Source organism: Anser cygnoides, chromosome 16, assembly GCF_040182565.1.
Source record: "Anser cygnoides isolate HZ-2024a breed goose chromosome 16, Taihu_goose_T2T_genome, whole genome shotgun sequence".
Classification (NCBI taxonomy): Eukaryota; Metazoa; Chordata; class Aves; order Anseriformes; family Anatidae; genus Anser; species Anser cygnoides.
The window spans coordinates 8393309-8411491 of NC_089888.1; the positions used below are offsets into that span (position 1 = coordinate 8393309).

At 38.3% G+C, this 18183-nt stretch overlaps 1 protein-coding gene across 1 annotated transcript in view; it reads right to left on the bottom strand.

The window, feature by feature from the left end:
* BCAS4 (breast carcinoma amplified sequence 4) overlaps positions 1-18183 on the bottom strand; it is a 40612-nt gene that overhangs the window by 13802 nt on the left and 8627 nt on the right. Inside the window, exons 4-5 of the mRNA XM_048072490.2 lie at positions 13762-13863; positions 11419-11553 (exon numbers count right to left, since the gene is read on the bottom strand). Coding sequence (XP_047928447.1) covers positions 11419-11553; positions 13762-13863 — 237 coding nt within the window. The remainder of the gene's footprint in view (positions 1-11418; positions 11554-13761; positions 13864-18183) is intronic.

Sequence of the window (18183 nt, forward strand, 5' to 3'; positions counted from 1 at the left end):
GAGCAATTACTTTGGTCTTATCTGGTAGTTCGGATCTTCCATTTCACGTCAGCTGAAGCAACTATGGCCCCCTTTTCAAACAGGAACTTGGCCTTCCGCCCTATTTGAATAGACTACTATTAGTAGAGGGAGGAGCATATTTTTACAAAAGCCTCAACAAAATTAAAATCTAAACTCAAAAACTAATGGCAGGAATATCAACTATGCCTTTAAAACATACTATTTTGGCACTGGTTGCTCAAAACGTGTTAACTCTTCCCATGCAATCATGCTTACAGGTTGCCAGACGGGGAATGCTCATTCGCAGGTTGACGTAGTTTTGACAAACTAAGCAATCCATGCAGAGAGGAATTTGCTGTATATGATCCCATGTGCGCATGATTCTCAATTACCAGCAACCACTATTTGTTTTGTTTCTTACCATGAATACAATTCCTGGACCTGGCCTAGTTTCAAATGTTATTAGGTAGATAGCATGCCGTATTGTAGGAAGGAGTCTTACGCGTGAACTGAAAATATACTGAATTTGATCATCCTATTCTAGGCAGTTTTGCTGCCAACGTGGGCTATATATAGCATATATATAAATATATATATGTATATGTAATAGTTTGCATTCATACTTTGAAAGCAAGAATGCAAGCAGATCATATAGAAATATCAAAGTGTTGTCTGATTTGCTATATAAAACTTTGTTTTTCATATTCTTGCCTGAGATGTAGGACTATTCAATAGAAATAAAATTGCAAGCTACACGATTCAGATATGGAGCTGCTCTAAGGTACTGTATCACTGCACTGCTCAGAGCACCATCACCAATGTAAGAGAAAATGCTGTATGCTGTTGTCTACTATTGCTCCTTCTGCCTCTTTTCAGTTTCCTATTAATGGCAAAAATGCTAAAACCCACAAGCTCAGTGTCTAGAAACCTCATGCTTTCCTCGATTACTCCTAAAGGATCCCTTTACTGCTGAACCTCAGCACATACCATCAAATATTTCAAGTGGAACAAATTCATTAACTTGTAAACACTACTTAACTAACTGAACGCCAGTGACAGAAACCTAGAGCGCTGTTAAATCAACTTCAAGCAGGCACCGCATTTCATGTGTTAATACTTGCCATCTGCTCATGTTGCATTTTTTACCACAAGAAAAAAATGTGACTGCTGAGTAAAGACACTTCAAAAAAAAAAAAAAAAGGAAAAAAGAAACAGGAGAAACCTGGCCTCACTTAGCCATAAACTATGGGTTCATTTGTTTTTTTATGCACGTATGCACTAAGAACAGAAAAAAAATAAGTAAAATAATCCTTTTAGTTACTGCTGCTTATAATAGCTACACTAGAAAAATTTAAAGATAAAGAAAAAAAGAAAGTGCCTGTGCATGTTTGGTACTCCAGACAGCAAGAAATTTGCCTCGGGGAGAAACAGTTTGTAAAAGAGCTGGGGGAAGGGAAATATGCTTGGAGACAGCGTGCAGAAGGGAACCACCGTATGAGTATGCGCGCATGCACATTTGTGTTGAAGGCCCTGGAAAAAAATGCTAGTCACTACGGCTCCTAGAGGCTCCAGCACAGCAAAGCACCTTTCCTGCAACGCATCCATTATGCGGACAGAAGTGCCCGCCAACCACAGAAAATAGCCCAGCCAGAAGGGATGGAAACCTGCAGATGGAAGGTTTCCCCACTTTGTGAAACATGTAATTTTTTCAGCGAGGATTAGAAATCAACTTAAACAAACAAACCTCCTAACTTCTTACCCCCTTGAAAACTAAAGGTGATCAACATTTTACCGTAGAAGTCAGGCCTATGACTTAGAGGATGCTAAGACATGATGGTAAGCTTCGTTTTAGTTTTATAGTACTTCATGTGACACTCAGTGTGTTTCTAGTAATATTCCTAAAGTGCAATCAAGCCTTTCAGTAATGCGAGTGAAAAGGAATTTGCTATGGCACAAGGTCACCAAGGAATAAATATTTCTGAAGCCATGAAGTTCTGATTATCTATCGCCAAGAAAAAAAACAAACAAAAACAAACAACAACAAACAGATGTGCATTTGTGCCTTTTTAAAACTGTCATGCTTTGAATGGCTGCTTATCATGCAAGCAACTGATGGCTACTTTGGGGCATGGCACCTGCCATTAGTATGCCAGATCCACTGAGGAGCAGCAGCAGCAGGGCAGCGACTGTTGTCCTGATCTAGATGGGTAAATTCCAAAGCAAGTTTCCCTACAGAACCATGTGTGGTGATGGCAATTGAGGTAGAAACTTATTGACTGGAAAAATGAACAAAACCTTTTCACAAAAGTCACTGTGCAGTAACCATGCACGAACACTGGCTCCAATATATGCTCCTAGTTGCAATGATAAAGTTAGTCAGCGCATTAAACTTGAAACTGTGACTTCTGGCTCAGGATCCATCTCATCCGTTCCCTATTACCAGTGCCTAGAACTATTTTACCTTCACAAAACTACAGACTCTTTGGATGTCTCCTTTCTTTGGGTGTATTCCTAACTTTACCTGCCATGATTTGATATTAGCAGAACTTTATTTGGCTGTTGGGCTCCTATTTCTGATGACTGCAAATGATCAAAAAAACAAACAACTTTGGTCATAACCAAAGCAAACAACTATTGGCCTACGTTGCACATGACTGAAAAAGGACGCTAGCAGGATATAATCATGTCACAAATACGTGAACACAAGACATTCTTAATAGTGCAAAAAAACCTATCTGGCCCCAGATCCTTTGTATTTAAAGCTCAAGCCTCTTTACTTCCACACCAGATCAATCTTTCCTCTCCACAAAGGAGACCAGGTGTTTCTTAAACTCACTTAGCATTTCAATCATTCTCACATTAATGAAACCCATATGTGTAAGTATTACCATCTTTAGTTCCTTACTTACTGCCCTTTTCCTGAAATTTGAATTAATTGAGTAGCTTTCTCTGTACTAAAAAAAAAAATGTTGCACAGATTTTATTAACAGCTTGCATAATTTTAAGACCGCTGCAAAAATGTGTATTTACCTAGGACAGTTTTGATGCTTGAAAACAAGATACGCATCTCCCCTGTAACAACATACAAATTCTCGTTTTCTAAAGTATGTTGGAACAAGATCACCCCTTTTACTGCTACTTCAAGACCGCATATATTAAACTGAAGGCTCAAAGAGAGAAGAGCTTGCACTAAGACAGCAGTAGTGATTTTCAACCCCAGTTGACTTCTGTCTCTTCTCTAGTGTCCCTCCACACTGCATAAGCAGCTGCTAAACTGCCCCAGTTAATAGCCCAGCATATGAAAGAAAAACAAACATTGGTTTCCCTTTACTTCTGCATACCAACAAAAGATCCAGCCGAGTTGTCATGTTCATCAGAAAAACTTGACAGCCACTACACTTACTTGAGTTCAAGTTATTCCAGTCTCACTATTGCCATGTAAAACAGGTATTTATTCTAGATGCATTTAACATCTACCCATGCTCCTAGATGACATGCAACTTTTTAAAAATAAAGGTCCCAGCCAAAACTGATGTGAAAGACATACAACCACCAAGAGAATAGCAATCATTCAGGAAAATGAGTCACAGAGGCAGCCGGCAGAATGCAGAAGGAGGCTTCCATATGCAACTGTCTCTTATACAGAAAAAAGAGAGGCACTGAAAACAAGTTGATAAAATATTTTCAGAAGGTGGTGGGCGTCCCAGTTAGAACCGTCTAAGTGGCAGCAAAAGCAGGGGGGGAGAGTTATTTGGACATCTGTGTGAAAGTGAGGGAGGGCAGACAGGAAGGCAATAATAAACTCCATAAGCAGACCACGACACGGGGTGAGAGTAAGACTCACACTGCTCAGAGCAAGGAAGTAGAACCCACGTTTGTCAGACTATGCCTGTGTAAAAATTATAATTTCTTCAAACTGACCTTGCTTACCCAAGACATTTTGGAGAACAGGCAACTTCGTAACAGCACTGTGGTCTTACACTGCATTCGTTAAAACGAAGAAGGAAAAAAAATTGCCAGAGCCTCACTAACTTCACTCCTCACTTCATACACAAATCGTATCAGGTATTTTGGTGAATGCTAAAGTTCAGACTGATTTCACAAACAACAGCATTTTGTGGATCATTTTGCATGTGAGTAGATATCTACACACATACTTATGATTAATTTGATTTGAAAGTATTTATGCAGGATCAAGATTTTCATTTCTCAGATCACCTTCATATTTCATTCACCTTAATCTATAAGTGCACTTCCAGAAAAAAACAGTCATAAAAATAACTTGATTTACAGTGAAGGTCACAGCTGAGTATCACATCAGGATACTGTGAAAATCCACAAGCTACGTGTTCTGCATTATAAAAGACACATCAGAATAGAAATTCCTTTCCAATATTTTCTTGTGCCAACTGCATCCAGATTTTAACATAGAAATTACTCTGTGTGGAATATCTGGAGTGAGGATTTTTCTGCATAAACCCTTTACTACCTCACAGTATCTTCTTGGGTCTTGTACCAGTTTATCCGGTTATAAAATTGATTGTTCATTCACTTCTGAAAAATCATGTATTTACCTTAATCCTTTAAAAAAAGGACTTGAAGTGGAAAGCTGAAGTGTTATCATAGTTCAGCAAACAAGTTTCTTGGAGACAGTCTTCTACTTAATGTTCTGTGGACACTTCAATATAGTGCCAGGCTGTACTGTAGATTTATAGTACAACTATAGTAAAGTCATTTTTATTTCTGTATGCCTCTAATTCCCATCAGTATGATGGCACACACGTTTCCTTTTGCCCACCGTTTGTCTGGTGTCTTTACACAGCAAGCGGTTTGCGCCTGGAACTACTGTCAATCGTGTGCTTCAAGATTCACATCCTGATCTCAATTAAGCCATACAGACCCTACCATAAGTTATGAATTGAACTTTTTTTTTTGGTGCAGAATTAAGAATAGGAACAAAATAAAGACAGAAAATTTTGTTTTTGTCACACTGAGACCACAATTTCTACAGACATTCTTCCGATGAGACACTATTACAAAAGTATATATTACATGGTTACAGAAATAAATGGAGGAGCATACCATGCTGTGGAGACAATAATCCACAGAAATATGGTAAAACAAAGTTCCCAACAAGCTCACCACAACTATGGCTGGCAAGAACATACTTTCTCAGTGGATTACAATACATTTGAGATGTTTAACCCTAACATCGTGTAATCTGCAGTATGTTTCTGCATCTCAGCTAGAGATTAAACTGTAGCTGGTAGAGCATAAACCGAGGAAAACAGTATAACCCATGAAACACAGAAACAGGGAAAATAGTCATCGTTTGTTTAGTAGAAGAGAATATTTTTAATATATTGCAAAACATGGTTAATTTCTCTTAACACTAGAGATATAAATGGCACACCTGTAACAAAGAAATTGAGATGTGCGAAAAATGCAGGGAAGTAATTCTGCTAAGATATTGACTCAACCACACCTTTCACAACATGCTGCTCGGATGGCCTGAGGGCATTCATGTTAGAGACACAGCGGCCAAGTTTTAGCTTTTCTTGTTTTATTGCTTTTGTTTTTTAAAAGAATCTATAGCAGCACAGCACACGTTTATGAATAGAAAGCCCGAACCACCGGAATCGTGAGCTGTGTATTTTACATGCATTGTTTTGTAACAATGACTGCACACAGTCCTGTTTAACAATGGATATGATGGCACAGAGCCTCACATGGAAGACAGAAATGACAGCACAAACAGAGAATCTGATACAACCCAAGACATCCTGTATTGCCCCAAGAAAACAGGCTGGTGCAGAGCTGCAATGTATAACATGCAAATGCTTAAATCAATAGTGTGAGCAGGAGCCACTGCTTGCTGCATTCCTTACAGTAGCCGCCAAAAGAATGTGAAAAAAAGGGCAGGGTGGAGAGATGTTTACCGCTTATTTCTCTGGCACCAGCTAATATCTTTTCTGTAACTAATTCATTTTAACTCTGCACATGGCACTGTTATGTAAAATGTTTCTGAAGTAAGATTTTTTCCTGCCTTCCAAGAGCAAGCATCAAAGCCTAGTAAACCATGTACTGCAGAATATATTTAAAGCTCAACAACACGAACCAATAGAGCCACAGAAACTGACCTCTGGAGGAGGAGCTCTTTACACGCAGAGGTTGGGTTTCTATTTTCTGGCACAGATCAACCCAGCTTACAGAAAAGCAATATTTTACAAATCTTTACATATGTAGCCAGAAGCTTTTGTCAGTGAGATGCAATTATAGTTTAAAAGCAATTTCGATGACAGAAATGAGATGAGAGCACTAATGTAGGTGGCTTTCTGACAAATCAAGTTTTTCCTGTTTTTTTCATTCATTTGATCTCTACTGGAATTTTGCAACAGGAATTGGCTCAGTCTCTTTCAAAACATGAAGGGCCTAATCCCTTCCCACTGGAGAACAGGAAGTCAGAAGCCATTCTTAGCACTGATTAAAAAGATTCTAGATTGTTATTTTAATTCCATTGTTGAATGTTAGAGATTTTTTTTTTGCTAACATTTCAACGTGATGGCTCGATTAAAAGCTGATTTCCTCCATGCGACACCTGTTTAGTACAAGAGACCCTTTACACCAGTCATTCTCTGTAAAGCAGCAATCACACTACAACTTCTCCCCATTGCTGTGTATGTAGCTCAGAACATGAGCTACCCAAGTCCTTATTTACGCACCACTGTACTCTCTTGCTTTGGACAGCTTCTAGTGCAAAGACTTTTCACACCTGCTGTAAGTGCATTCAAACAAAATCATTCAGTTGGGAACACGCAGCATTTCGTATTTTGACTTCCATTCACACACACTTGGAAACTACCTACTGTTGTGCACGTGCCTGCTGGGTCCTACAGCCCACGCTCCCCACTTCTCCCCCCAGCCTCCCCTGATGTGAAGGTCTGTATTTCTACTCCTGTGCGCTGTGTTCAAGCCCCAAGCGCCCTCACCTCCTGTTCCTTCACACCAGTGGCACTGCTCGCTTGCTGTCCAAGCATAGTGTTGCAGCTTCTCTCAAGCTGTCCTAGCACACGCCAGACTCAAACTGTAAAGCAGCTCAGACTCCACTTCAAGAACTGTGCAAGCTCCCTCAGAGAAGCAGGTGAATGAGGGCTAAAGCTACGGGTAGCTGAAATCTTGACCTCTGGGCCTGCTACATCCCCTCGCTTGTATCTTCCTATTTTGAAGCGTTGCCTTTCTCAACACACAACCGTTGCCACCTCTCTGGGGCTCCCAAAGCGGCTAGCGGATCAGTCCGAATCAGAATAGGACAGGATCAACCTCAAGCATAGCTGCAGGTAAAATAAACTGACAGTACTTCATATCCCATTACCAAGTTCCCAGTTCAATTTGCCAAAATCTAGGTGTCAGGGAAAAAAACCAAACCAAACCAAACCATTAGCGAGCACCTTAGTCCAGACAAAACAGCAAAACCCTCCTCAGATGACCAGCTGCTGTTCTAGAGATTACATTAGTAGAAAATTGGGATTGAATACAAGAAAACAAATAATCTCTTCCCAAGTTCAATAAGAAATTCTGAAAATTCCTAAGATTATCATCAATAATTGACAACAATCTCATAACAATTAAAATTAACATGCCTTTAATATTAAACTTAAAAACTGTTATTGGAAAGAAATACAAAGAGCATTAAGTTATGCTCCAAATAAAAACATGCACTCATTGCTTGGCAGCACAAACCAAAACACTAAGGACACTTTGTGAGTACAATGGAAAGTAAGAAAATTAAAATGGAAACACAACTTTTTATAATCTTAAGACATTTTATGTGCTTTCAATATGCCAGGCAATTGCAGGTACAAAACCCACTACCACTACAGTATTAAGGGCTTATGAATAATAATGTAAAAAGATCTACTTACAGTGAATTTCTGACTATCTGCTTCTTTACACTATGCAGCAAAATTCCAGAATGATTTTTCAAATACACCTACCATCCCTTTCTTTTCTGTATGCTTATCAGACTTGGTTTTGAGTATCAGTCCAGTCACTCTCATTATGTTTGAAAAGAACATGAAACAAAAATATCTTGGTTTTCTTATTCGTAAAGTTTCCCAGTTTGGATCACAATCACCTTTGAGGACAGTTATGAACCAATTTTTGCTGGTTTAGATTATGTAAAGAACAGTTTTACAGAATTAAAACTCATTAATTTATGTTTGTCCTTAGTAAGTTATGACTTTTTCTGAGCACTTAATAGCTAATTGTGAATGCCAAGGATCTTTTCCACTTGCATATTTTCTCAGAACCGTGTCTGATCCATCATATATCAACCCCAGTTTTGGCTTGAAGAGGAAAAGGGCAACATTTTGTGAAATATCCCTCACGGTTGTACCATGGTTTAGAATTCATGCAACACTGCGTTGGCAGCCCAGTAACTAATGGAATCACTTGGAGGAGAACATTTGCAGCATTGCCAATCAATGCCATTCGTGAACTATGCTGTTGGTTTGACAATAAAAAGTCTCTGAAAAATCTAAGGAGTACATTTTCTTCATAGCACTGATATGAGATTTTTTGAAGTTATAATTTTACAAGCCTTTCCCTGCAACTATACAAGGGTTAAAAATTATTCTAAAAATAAATCTCTGTTAAGAGTATTATCTAATGACACTGGAAAACATTTTTCGGTTTTAAGAAATGCCAGTTATCACAAAATGCATGAAAAAATGGAAGAATTACTGATGTTTGGTTTTGGTCCATTGGAAAAGATACTAGTGATTTTTTTTTTTTTTTTAAACTCCCCATGCTAAAGTTTTCTAAAATAGGTTTCCTGTCCTTTCTCTACGATTGCTGAACCCCATTCAGCCAGGGCACAGATAAAATCTTTGGACAAAAGATTTGAATTCACAGTTTCTCCCATACAGAGTTCAATCTTTACAGGAGAAAAGCTTTTCTGCTACAGAGCTGCAAACTTCACAGGAGAAAGTTATTTCCTCTGTTCCATTCCCCCAGGAGGTGTTATATTCTTATAACCTGTCAGACTTACACAGTCATATTTGTAATTTATATTTAGTATAAGGTCGTTTCTTTTCAAACCACCTCTGGATATTCCTAACACAAAGCGCGAATTCTGATTATTCAATTTTCTCCCACAGGTTTGACACCTCTCCCAGTGTTACCATGCATTGGAATTCTATATGAAACAACTTGAATGCCCAAACACTGAGTCAAAGATTAAAAAAAAAAAAAAAAAAGACTGCACCTTGCAATATAATGGCAAAACAATGTGAATGAGATTTTCCTTGCACTTAAATTAGCAAGCGTGTTTTATCAGACAAGGAAAACACTTAGCTGAAATACACATATGTGCACACACTCTTTCTGCTCAAAGAGGGCAACTCTCAAATTTTTATACCCAGTCTGATCAAGAAGGCTACAGAGAGAAGATATACAAGTTTGGTACCATCATTTCAGACCAAGTTAAACTCACCTACAAAAATGGTCAGGACTGTCCTAATTTTCAAATGGCAAAGGATGCCTAAGGGGCATCTGTGCCATGATATCCTACAGAACAGAGGAAAGAGGATGGACAACTACAAAGAAACAGATTTGGAGACAGTACAGAAATTTCATTAGTTGGTGGAGATCTTATTAGGTTTCAAGCAACAGCCAAACCAAAAGGAAAGTAGCTGTAGAAAATTCAAACTCCGTTTATATCCTTAAACAATTCAGTGCTTCCTGCACACTGGCATTAGAAATTAGTAATTCCTTACCAACACAGAGCATTGCCAATCAGAAGCAGAATTTACAGTGAGAACCACAGTATAAAAGTCATTAACAAGTAGCTGTACTGCATTATTCAAAGGTCCAGGATAGACCAGATGAAGGGATTGCCTAAAGAAAGGTTTAAAGGGCGAAAATACCAGCTTACTTCCCAGTGTCCAAGAATTCATGGCTGAAGGACTGGTATATGTATATTTAAAGTATCAATTTTTGGATTACTTTACATGAATTTGTCTGACCACTTATGGAATACATAACATCCTGTGAACGTGTCATTGCATATCAATACATCATGTAAAGTAAGCACCTCCCTTTTTTTTGCATGAACCTGCTGCTGATAATTTCTTTGGATTACCATAGTTCTTGAATTATGCCAGGGAGTGAATAATCATTCTCTATTCACCTGCTCCACATACAGAATGACTTCACAAATCTCTATCCAGTCCAGTCCTCCCTCAGGCTAAATCTTCTGTTTAGAAATTCCTGTGAAAGAACTTTTCTTATCTGTGCTCATCCTAGTTAGCTCTCTCACCATGCTTTCTAGTTGTACTATATTTGGGGAAAAAGATGAAAGGAAGGGCACAAGATCAATACAGTAGAAAGTTACACCATTCCCTATTTGTTTTTCTCTTTTGTTCACTAATACTATCATTCCAAGATGCTTGCAAGAATGAATACACAATATTTGAGATTTTTCTTTATAAGGACAAAAAAAAATATTAAAAACATTGTACTATCTTTGAGCCCAACTCAAGCCAGCATCTGAGTAACTAGTCTGGCCTTCTCCGTTCTTCTTGGCATCCTGGTTATACAACATTATTTGTATAGGCAGACCAACCTTGCAAAAAAATCCAGCATTGATACTTTTCCCAGACTGGGTATCTGCTGCAGGCTTAACATGTTTGGAAAGTTTTAGGGAACAAAAATAAGCCAATTTAGATAACAAAATTAAGGAAAAGTATGTGTCGTTTAGCCCTTTTGAAAAGCTCCATTGCCTTCATAAGCTACAGCAGAAATTTTAAATTGGCAGAAAACTGCCCTCATATCAGGGACATCTTTTCCCATTGCTATGAAAATATTACCAAATTTGGCCAAGTTACACTTTTTACTGGGGTTTTCTAAAGATTCACTAGAGTTTGACAGCTAAATTATCCAAAGACCAAATCAGCATGCACCATCTTCTTTCCATGCCTCTGCATATTCATTATACTCTTTGAGCAGTTAAGGTTTGTCCTGGACCTGTAGAAATTGAACTTCACTTCTGCAATGGAAGTTTCTAGAGGTTGCTCTGACACCAAACAAAAAACTGAATTGGTTCAGCTGTCCCTACATATTCACTGATACCTGCATATTATTGCCTACCTGGTTTTATGCATATCAGCATAATACTGTACCATCTCTGTGAGGAGAAAAAAAAAGGGGTGGGGGGTGAGGGGGGGATATAGGCACTACTAAATAATTTCACTGAAAGAATCTGTTTAAAAAAAAAAATCCCTTCACAGAAGCAAACCATAGATATCTCTTTTGCACCACTTAAAATTAAAAATCAAATCTCCTGGAAGGCCACATTTGATCTAGAAAAGGTATTTAACATCTTCCCCATCCTCTGAAAGCAACTTTAAAAATACTCACGTTTTTAAAAGATGGGATAGCTGCACACTGAAACAATTTGCAAACAGCATTAAGAAAAGTGCCATGGCTCTTCTCTGCTTCAAGCACTTGCTCTTCTAGGAAGGAAACATGGTGTGCAACCATTTTAACAAATGCCTATGGAGAGAGGAGAAACACCTTATGAAAATTAAAAGCACCTGATCTGGATTTCAGCATTACCCTAGATAGAGATCAGAAGTCAAAGAAAAAGCTTTAACAAGATATCAAAATGCACTATTGCTAATATAAATATCAAAGGGGCACATGTTCAGAAGTAGACTATAGATATTTACAGCCATCAGAAGAACCACTCTTTATGACCTAAGGCTAGTTTTTTTTCTTTTTCTAAGGGCACAGCTTTGCTCCCTCTTCAGCACACAAATTAAGTCTTTCCATAGCGTCTAAAGGGTTGGCAACATTTCAGCAGTGAGGTGAAAAGCTCCTCTGAACCCACAAAGACACTGCAACTTCTGGTGGGAGTGAGAAAGTAGCCACAGTGGTAAGAGGGAGGAGAGAACAGAGGAAAAGATAATAGCAGGTGCCTTTAGCTAAAAAAAGGTCAGGAATGACTGACCTAAAGCATACATCAGTTCAGTTTCAGCTTAAATTTGAGCCATAAGGGAAAGCCAACTAGAAAAAGAAAAAAAAAAAGTATTTGTTAAAATACAAACCTATAAATAATTTTGATACCCACTATTAATGATTAAGCCTTGTTGTTTTTTTTTTTTTTGAGAGAGAGGTTGAGCACTGCCCATTTTAGGGATAAGGTAAGGTTGAGCAGGTAAATTAATTGCTCCAAACATACCAGTGGCAACATCAAAGTTAAAACCCAGCAGAATTTTATGCTATTTAGCCATTACACAACAGTTCCTCCCTTTTCTACTCTTGGGGGTACAAGTTATTTTCTCCCTTAAAAATCCCAATGGATGCTAAGCTTTAAATTTAAAAGTTCTAATAAAGACATTAACTCCTGCTCAAATTGCCAATTTAATCTTGTGTTCTCAGATTACTGCCATTACAGCTGGTAATGTCAGGGAGAAAAACTGATTTCTAATCAATGAAGGTATTAGTCTAGTCTGATAACACAGAAAGTCTATCAACAAAAGTTTGCTGCATTTTTCAAGGGCAACCTGTAGCCTATCATGAAGACTGGGGCTGTCTTCATTTTCCAAATTATTATCTTCCTATAGCTGTATTAAGGGAACTGAGTGAGGCGCAGGAAGGGCGTTTTTCCCCTCGCTGTATTGGGGGGAGGAAAAAAAAGGAGCTCTGTTGCTTGCCATGCTTTTGGGACAATTAATTGCTTAGTTTTTATTTTCTTTGTCTGTTCAAAGACCCAGCTTAAGTATACATCCAGGTATAGCCAAATTGTCAAGTGTGCTATTTCTTAGACTAGGGTAACTCAGTTCTGAAAATCAGACAGGTTTCAGTTGACTCCCACTTTTGTTCTAAATTGCCTTGCCTCAGTTCCCTGCGGCAATCTTTCTCCTGGTGCTGTCCATAAAATATGAAGTGTTTTGATAAATCTGTTATCAAATATAGGTGTAAAAAGGCAAACTACAAAAAAAAATTTGCATTTAACCAAACTTGCTGAAAGCAAAGTCAATTGCCCTGTCCCTCCCACAGCTGTATATCTCATCAGAGAATATTACTACTTAGTACAGGGGTAGAGCTTGAAGCTTAAGAACTGTCTATCTGGAATTAATGCCACAAACACTCAGTTTATTTCACTTCTAAGTCAGTTAAAAGTGATTTTAAGCATTACACAATTTATCTCATCATGTTTTAATTATATTCTTCCTAGAGGCAAACTCGCCCTCCGTTGACACAAATTTTAACATACTGCTTACTAAATATGGTGAGGGCATCTTAGTGAGTCATGCTGGCTTCCCTCATTCAAGATACAATAAACACCAAAATACATAGCAGAAGAGGGGGGCTCAAAGATCTCCCCACAACTACATAAAGCCATCATGAACAGCTTGAGTATGTTCAGCACTGGATGCAAGACTTTAATTTTTTTTTAATTTATAAGTGGTTTCACAGACACTCCTTTGAGTCACAAAACAAATTAACATTATTAGCATTATCATTAACATCAAAAACATAACTAGTGCTTTTAATCCAGCATTAGGAATTGTAGAATCCACAGCAATAAATTACTCTGTGATGTTCCAAAACCAGAAACAATTGCATGTGCTGAACCACAGGTAAGAATCACATTGATTGAAAAACAAACATGAGTGCTTCATGCAAATACCTAGGCAGTTAACCTATAAAACACACAAAAAGAAGAATGTAAATTTTCCAATGCAATTAACAAACCTCCAATTTATCAATTCTGGCATAGACGTGGTTCATTTCCATCACCTTGTCTTTAATGAGTGGAATGGTCTCTTCCAGGATCTCTGATGTATCGCTTCTAATCTGCATTGAAGAAAAAAATATCACATGAGAATGAGCCTTGAAGATAAACCTTTTTTTTCATGTTAATATTTCAAAGCACTTCTACTCAGAAACGATATCATAAGGGCCCTTTTGTAAGTATGCTGTTAAGCAGAGATTGGGAGAAAAACATTTTTACAAGTAATCAATGAGACAACAAAACAACCAATAGCAGCTGACAGGGCTCTGGCCTCAAAACCAGCCTTCCTCTTCTCCCCAGATTTCCATGCTACTCCTCCCAAGACACTTCTCACTTTCTATTATGAAATGCTGCAGACATGAGGGGTAATGATGGATTTAAACTGAAAATCAATAGTTTTTGAAAAGGATTTGAGTTAGCCTGTGGCAAATTATCCTCATTCAGGGGTAGCAGGAGGTCACTCTTGGCTATCAACTGGTGCTAAAAGACCATTTACACCTAAATAGTACAATTCAATTTGCAATGCAGTCTGATACTAACACCAAAACAGAGAAAAGGCTTGGTCAGATCTTTGATTACACCACTTGTAGCATCTAGTCTCCAACGGGGGCTCAGGACAGCAGGAATCTTCACGCAAAGTTCTAGTGTAAGCACCTCAGAGAAAGTTTCTGCTCCCCAGCACCTGTCAGTTTCCGCAATTCTAAGTGCCCTAGTGCAGGAATTTTGTTTCTTTGCTAATACAACTAAGGTTGGTTTTGATCTCCATATGACAGCCTGAATTTTATCTGAAATTCTGTTAATTTTTGTGTTAGCAAGAATTACCTGATTCCCTACATAAACAACTGCAAGTGTTTTGTTAGGTGGCCGTAAGATACACCTCCAGTCAGAGGGCCACAGCTAACAGAATTAAAAAAAAAAAAAAAAAAAAAAAAAGATAGGCCAAGAGCTGGGCTATGCTTTATAAACTTTAATGAGTACTTAGAAGTTTTATTGATGATACGACTCACTTTTTTTCTTTTTAAAAGAAGTAGTGTTTTTAAAAGCTTAGAATGGATGAAGCTACATACGTATAAAATGACTCCTAGTAAGATTTTATAGTATTTTTATTACCAGCATGAGTAAATGCAGATCAAGTGCTTAATAGTGCTATAAACATTCTGTGATATGTGATCAAACAGACATATCAAAATAGTAATAGCTTTCTACTGTAAACAAACCAACAGTGTCTCCTGTATTACTGGTTGTAGCACTACATCCACCCGGCAGTGAAACAATGCACACACAGCCACATGCTGTTATCTTTACAGTATGTACTTTATATCCAACAGAAAACAAGCACAGACAGTCGGGCCAGATCCCTGTAAACGGAGTCAAACTTATAATAAAAATACAAAAAGAACAGAAAATGAAGGAGCTAAAGCAGATAAATTCCAGAGTTGTCCTATTGAATTTTGGGGGGGTAAGTAAGTAGGTGGGGGCACGCCAACCCCAAATCTTTATAATAAAGCAGAAGTGAAAAACAAATTGGTGATCTGAGGTGAGGTTCACACTCAGGTAAATTACATCAGATTAAAATTTGAGCCTGTAATTCCCAAAGATAAGGTAACAAACCAACAAACTTGTTCACTAATGTTCCTCTCGGAAAGAACTACAGCAAAGCCACTCTTACAGCTAAATGCTAGATAGCTTCTGTAAATATAATCACAGTTTGGGATACAGCCAGAAAAAGAGAGATGTTGTACAGACCCAGTACAAAAACTATCAACATAACAAGGTCATAGCAGACATGGAACAAATCTAAACCATATTTATTTGAGGGTAAAAGCAAACAACCAATACAAGATAAAGAAGAGTTGTTTTCCAGCAAGCAGCCTGTGATGGAAGGGAATGACATGCAAATATGATTCAAGAAGAGTCGTCTTGCAGCAGTCTGCAGAACCACAGTGACAGAGGAGTTCAAGAGGAGCCAGCGCACGACAAAGGGAAATGATTCTCTTGGTACAGCAACCTCTCACAAGCCAGGGAAAGCAAAACTGGTCTGAAACCCCACATTATAAAACAAGATTTGTTTCCCCTTGTGCAATTATTTTACTTCATTTACTGAAGACTTAGCTGAGTGCTCAGCACAAGCACCAGAACACAGCAGTCCTTGGGGGAAAACAAGAACAAAACCAAACTCTTCTCCTCTTACTAGATTTTACTATGTTAATTTGAGGAGTGAGTGAAGGGAATGGAGGTTTGACCGAACTTTGTCTTCTAATAGTTCAAGTCAGCAAGACAAAGCCCAAGGAGGCAGCAAACCAACAGCGCAAAAGTCACTTAGCAGACAGCACAACCGGCGTATGAACGATGAATTAGGACACATACCAGGAACAGCACATTGCATGTAGGGCAGTGAGACCCAATTCCTGCATACACTGTAGTTTAAGCTGTACAAGTTAAACAAGCACGCATCCTTGGTATTTTGTCAAAAAAAAAAAAAGTAGCTGGAGCCACAAGTAAAATATAGTGTGCAAATTCTTGTTGTCACAGGGGTTTCTTTGAAAGGCTCTCTATTTTCTTTATATGTTAACACAAAGTAACATCAAAGAACCATCAGCAAAAGTAGCAGTGGTAAACTGAACAGCTCAGTGGTGAGAAAAGGGAAACCTGAGGTTGGCATGTTCCTAAGAAGTTAGCAAACCCTAGCCACAGCTAACCAAACATAACCTCTTCCCCTCTTTTCCCCAGTGATGAAACCAGGATTCACACCTAGGGTCTCAGGGAGGAGGTTCCCAAACTGTAAGTCCATGAGACAAAGATAAGCAGTTAGCAGCTGGTCTGCGGAACCACAAAAAAGCAAAATTTACATAGGTATCATTTCCCTGGGGTGAGTTCTGCAAGAAGGTTCAGTGGTTTGAGAACCACTAACCTGTGGTTTTATAAATTGGTGGGTACACTGGAGAATCAACATATGTATTTAAAAAAAAAAAAAAGCAGAGTATCAAATATAGAGATTTTATATACATCCCCTACATCCTCTTCAAGGATCTGAAGCCAAAGAAATGGAAGTAGTGAATTTGTACCTCAATCAGGTGTGCATCTCTGAATAGCTATCATTTTCAATCATGCTGTAAGATACACAGTCATGCTTTAAGATACACAAAAAGATACAAAAATGACTCTGAAAACAATATGAGAACTGCATGTGTAAGAGTCTGGTTATTACAATGAAGTTTTTTGCCTTTGTGTCACTGGTTCAAACTGTAGCTCAGTTAAAATCACAAGTTGATAATTACACTTAAGGAGCTGTGAAGCCACTTAAAAGACATTGATTAAACTTTGTTGAAGTCCATGCCCTAAGGAAGGCAAAATGTTAAATACCTGGCACTAACATGCTTCTGGCACAATCTTTTCATTGCAAGATGCTCCTTCCATGACAAGTGTGAGGTATAGTGGACTGCATTTACAGTGTCACTGTAACTTACCTACTGTACAGGTGTCCATTTTAAGTGCTGTGCCTAGCCAGGTATAACAGTGTGACTCGAACTAGCAGGTTGTCCTCCTAGCACTGAAGATCCCATTTTTCCCCATTCTAATATTCAGACCTATGCATCAAGAGTACTTTTAAATGAAAAGCAGCAGTACATTCAAGGGAGAGAAGCCAAATCCCTTAACGTGAATACTGAATGCCCAAGTGAAATATGCAAGATTCCCCTTGTCTTTTGTTGGCATAGACAAAAGACCAAATTATTGCTACGCACAGCAGTTGGAATCAATTCAAACACTACATTATATTTATCAGATTCTCAGATACCACTTGATGTGCCGCTGAAAGGAACCTGACATTAGAGGTACTGGATTGAAAGGAACAAAATCAGCACGCTAGCTCTGGTGCTTTGATGTTCCCAGATAAGGTCAATAATCTGCATACTAGATAATTATTCACAGCCTGTAGGTCGTGGAAAAAATGTTTTAATGGGCAAAGCAAAGATAGTGTACTGAAACTAGGTTAGTGTTTTATGTAGAAAAGGTTGGCAAGAGAAGAAGTCTCATACGAGGTTTAAAAGCTCGCTGGATCCATGTCAACAAGCTAACCTTCTCCCATATATTGGAGCCAACAATGTAAGGTGCATGCCTGATTGATGAGAAAAAGCATAAGGTATATCTAAGTCTTAGCCTAAGCTCCCACATGGAAAAAATGAGTGAATGAACCTAATAGTAAATCAGACAGAATACAATCATCAGTGAAGAGCTATTGATTCAAACCTCTTGCTTTGAACAGCTAATGTTACATCACTGAAGTAGTCATCACCTTGCAGAAATGAAGTCAAAAGATTTGGGGCCAATTTCTTGTATTCTACATTCTGCAGAGACTAAGTGTGCCACACTAGAGAATCTAA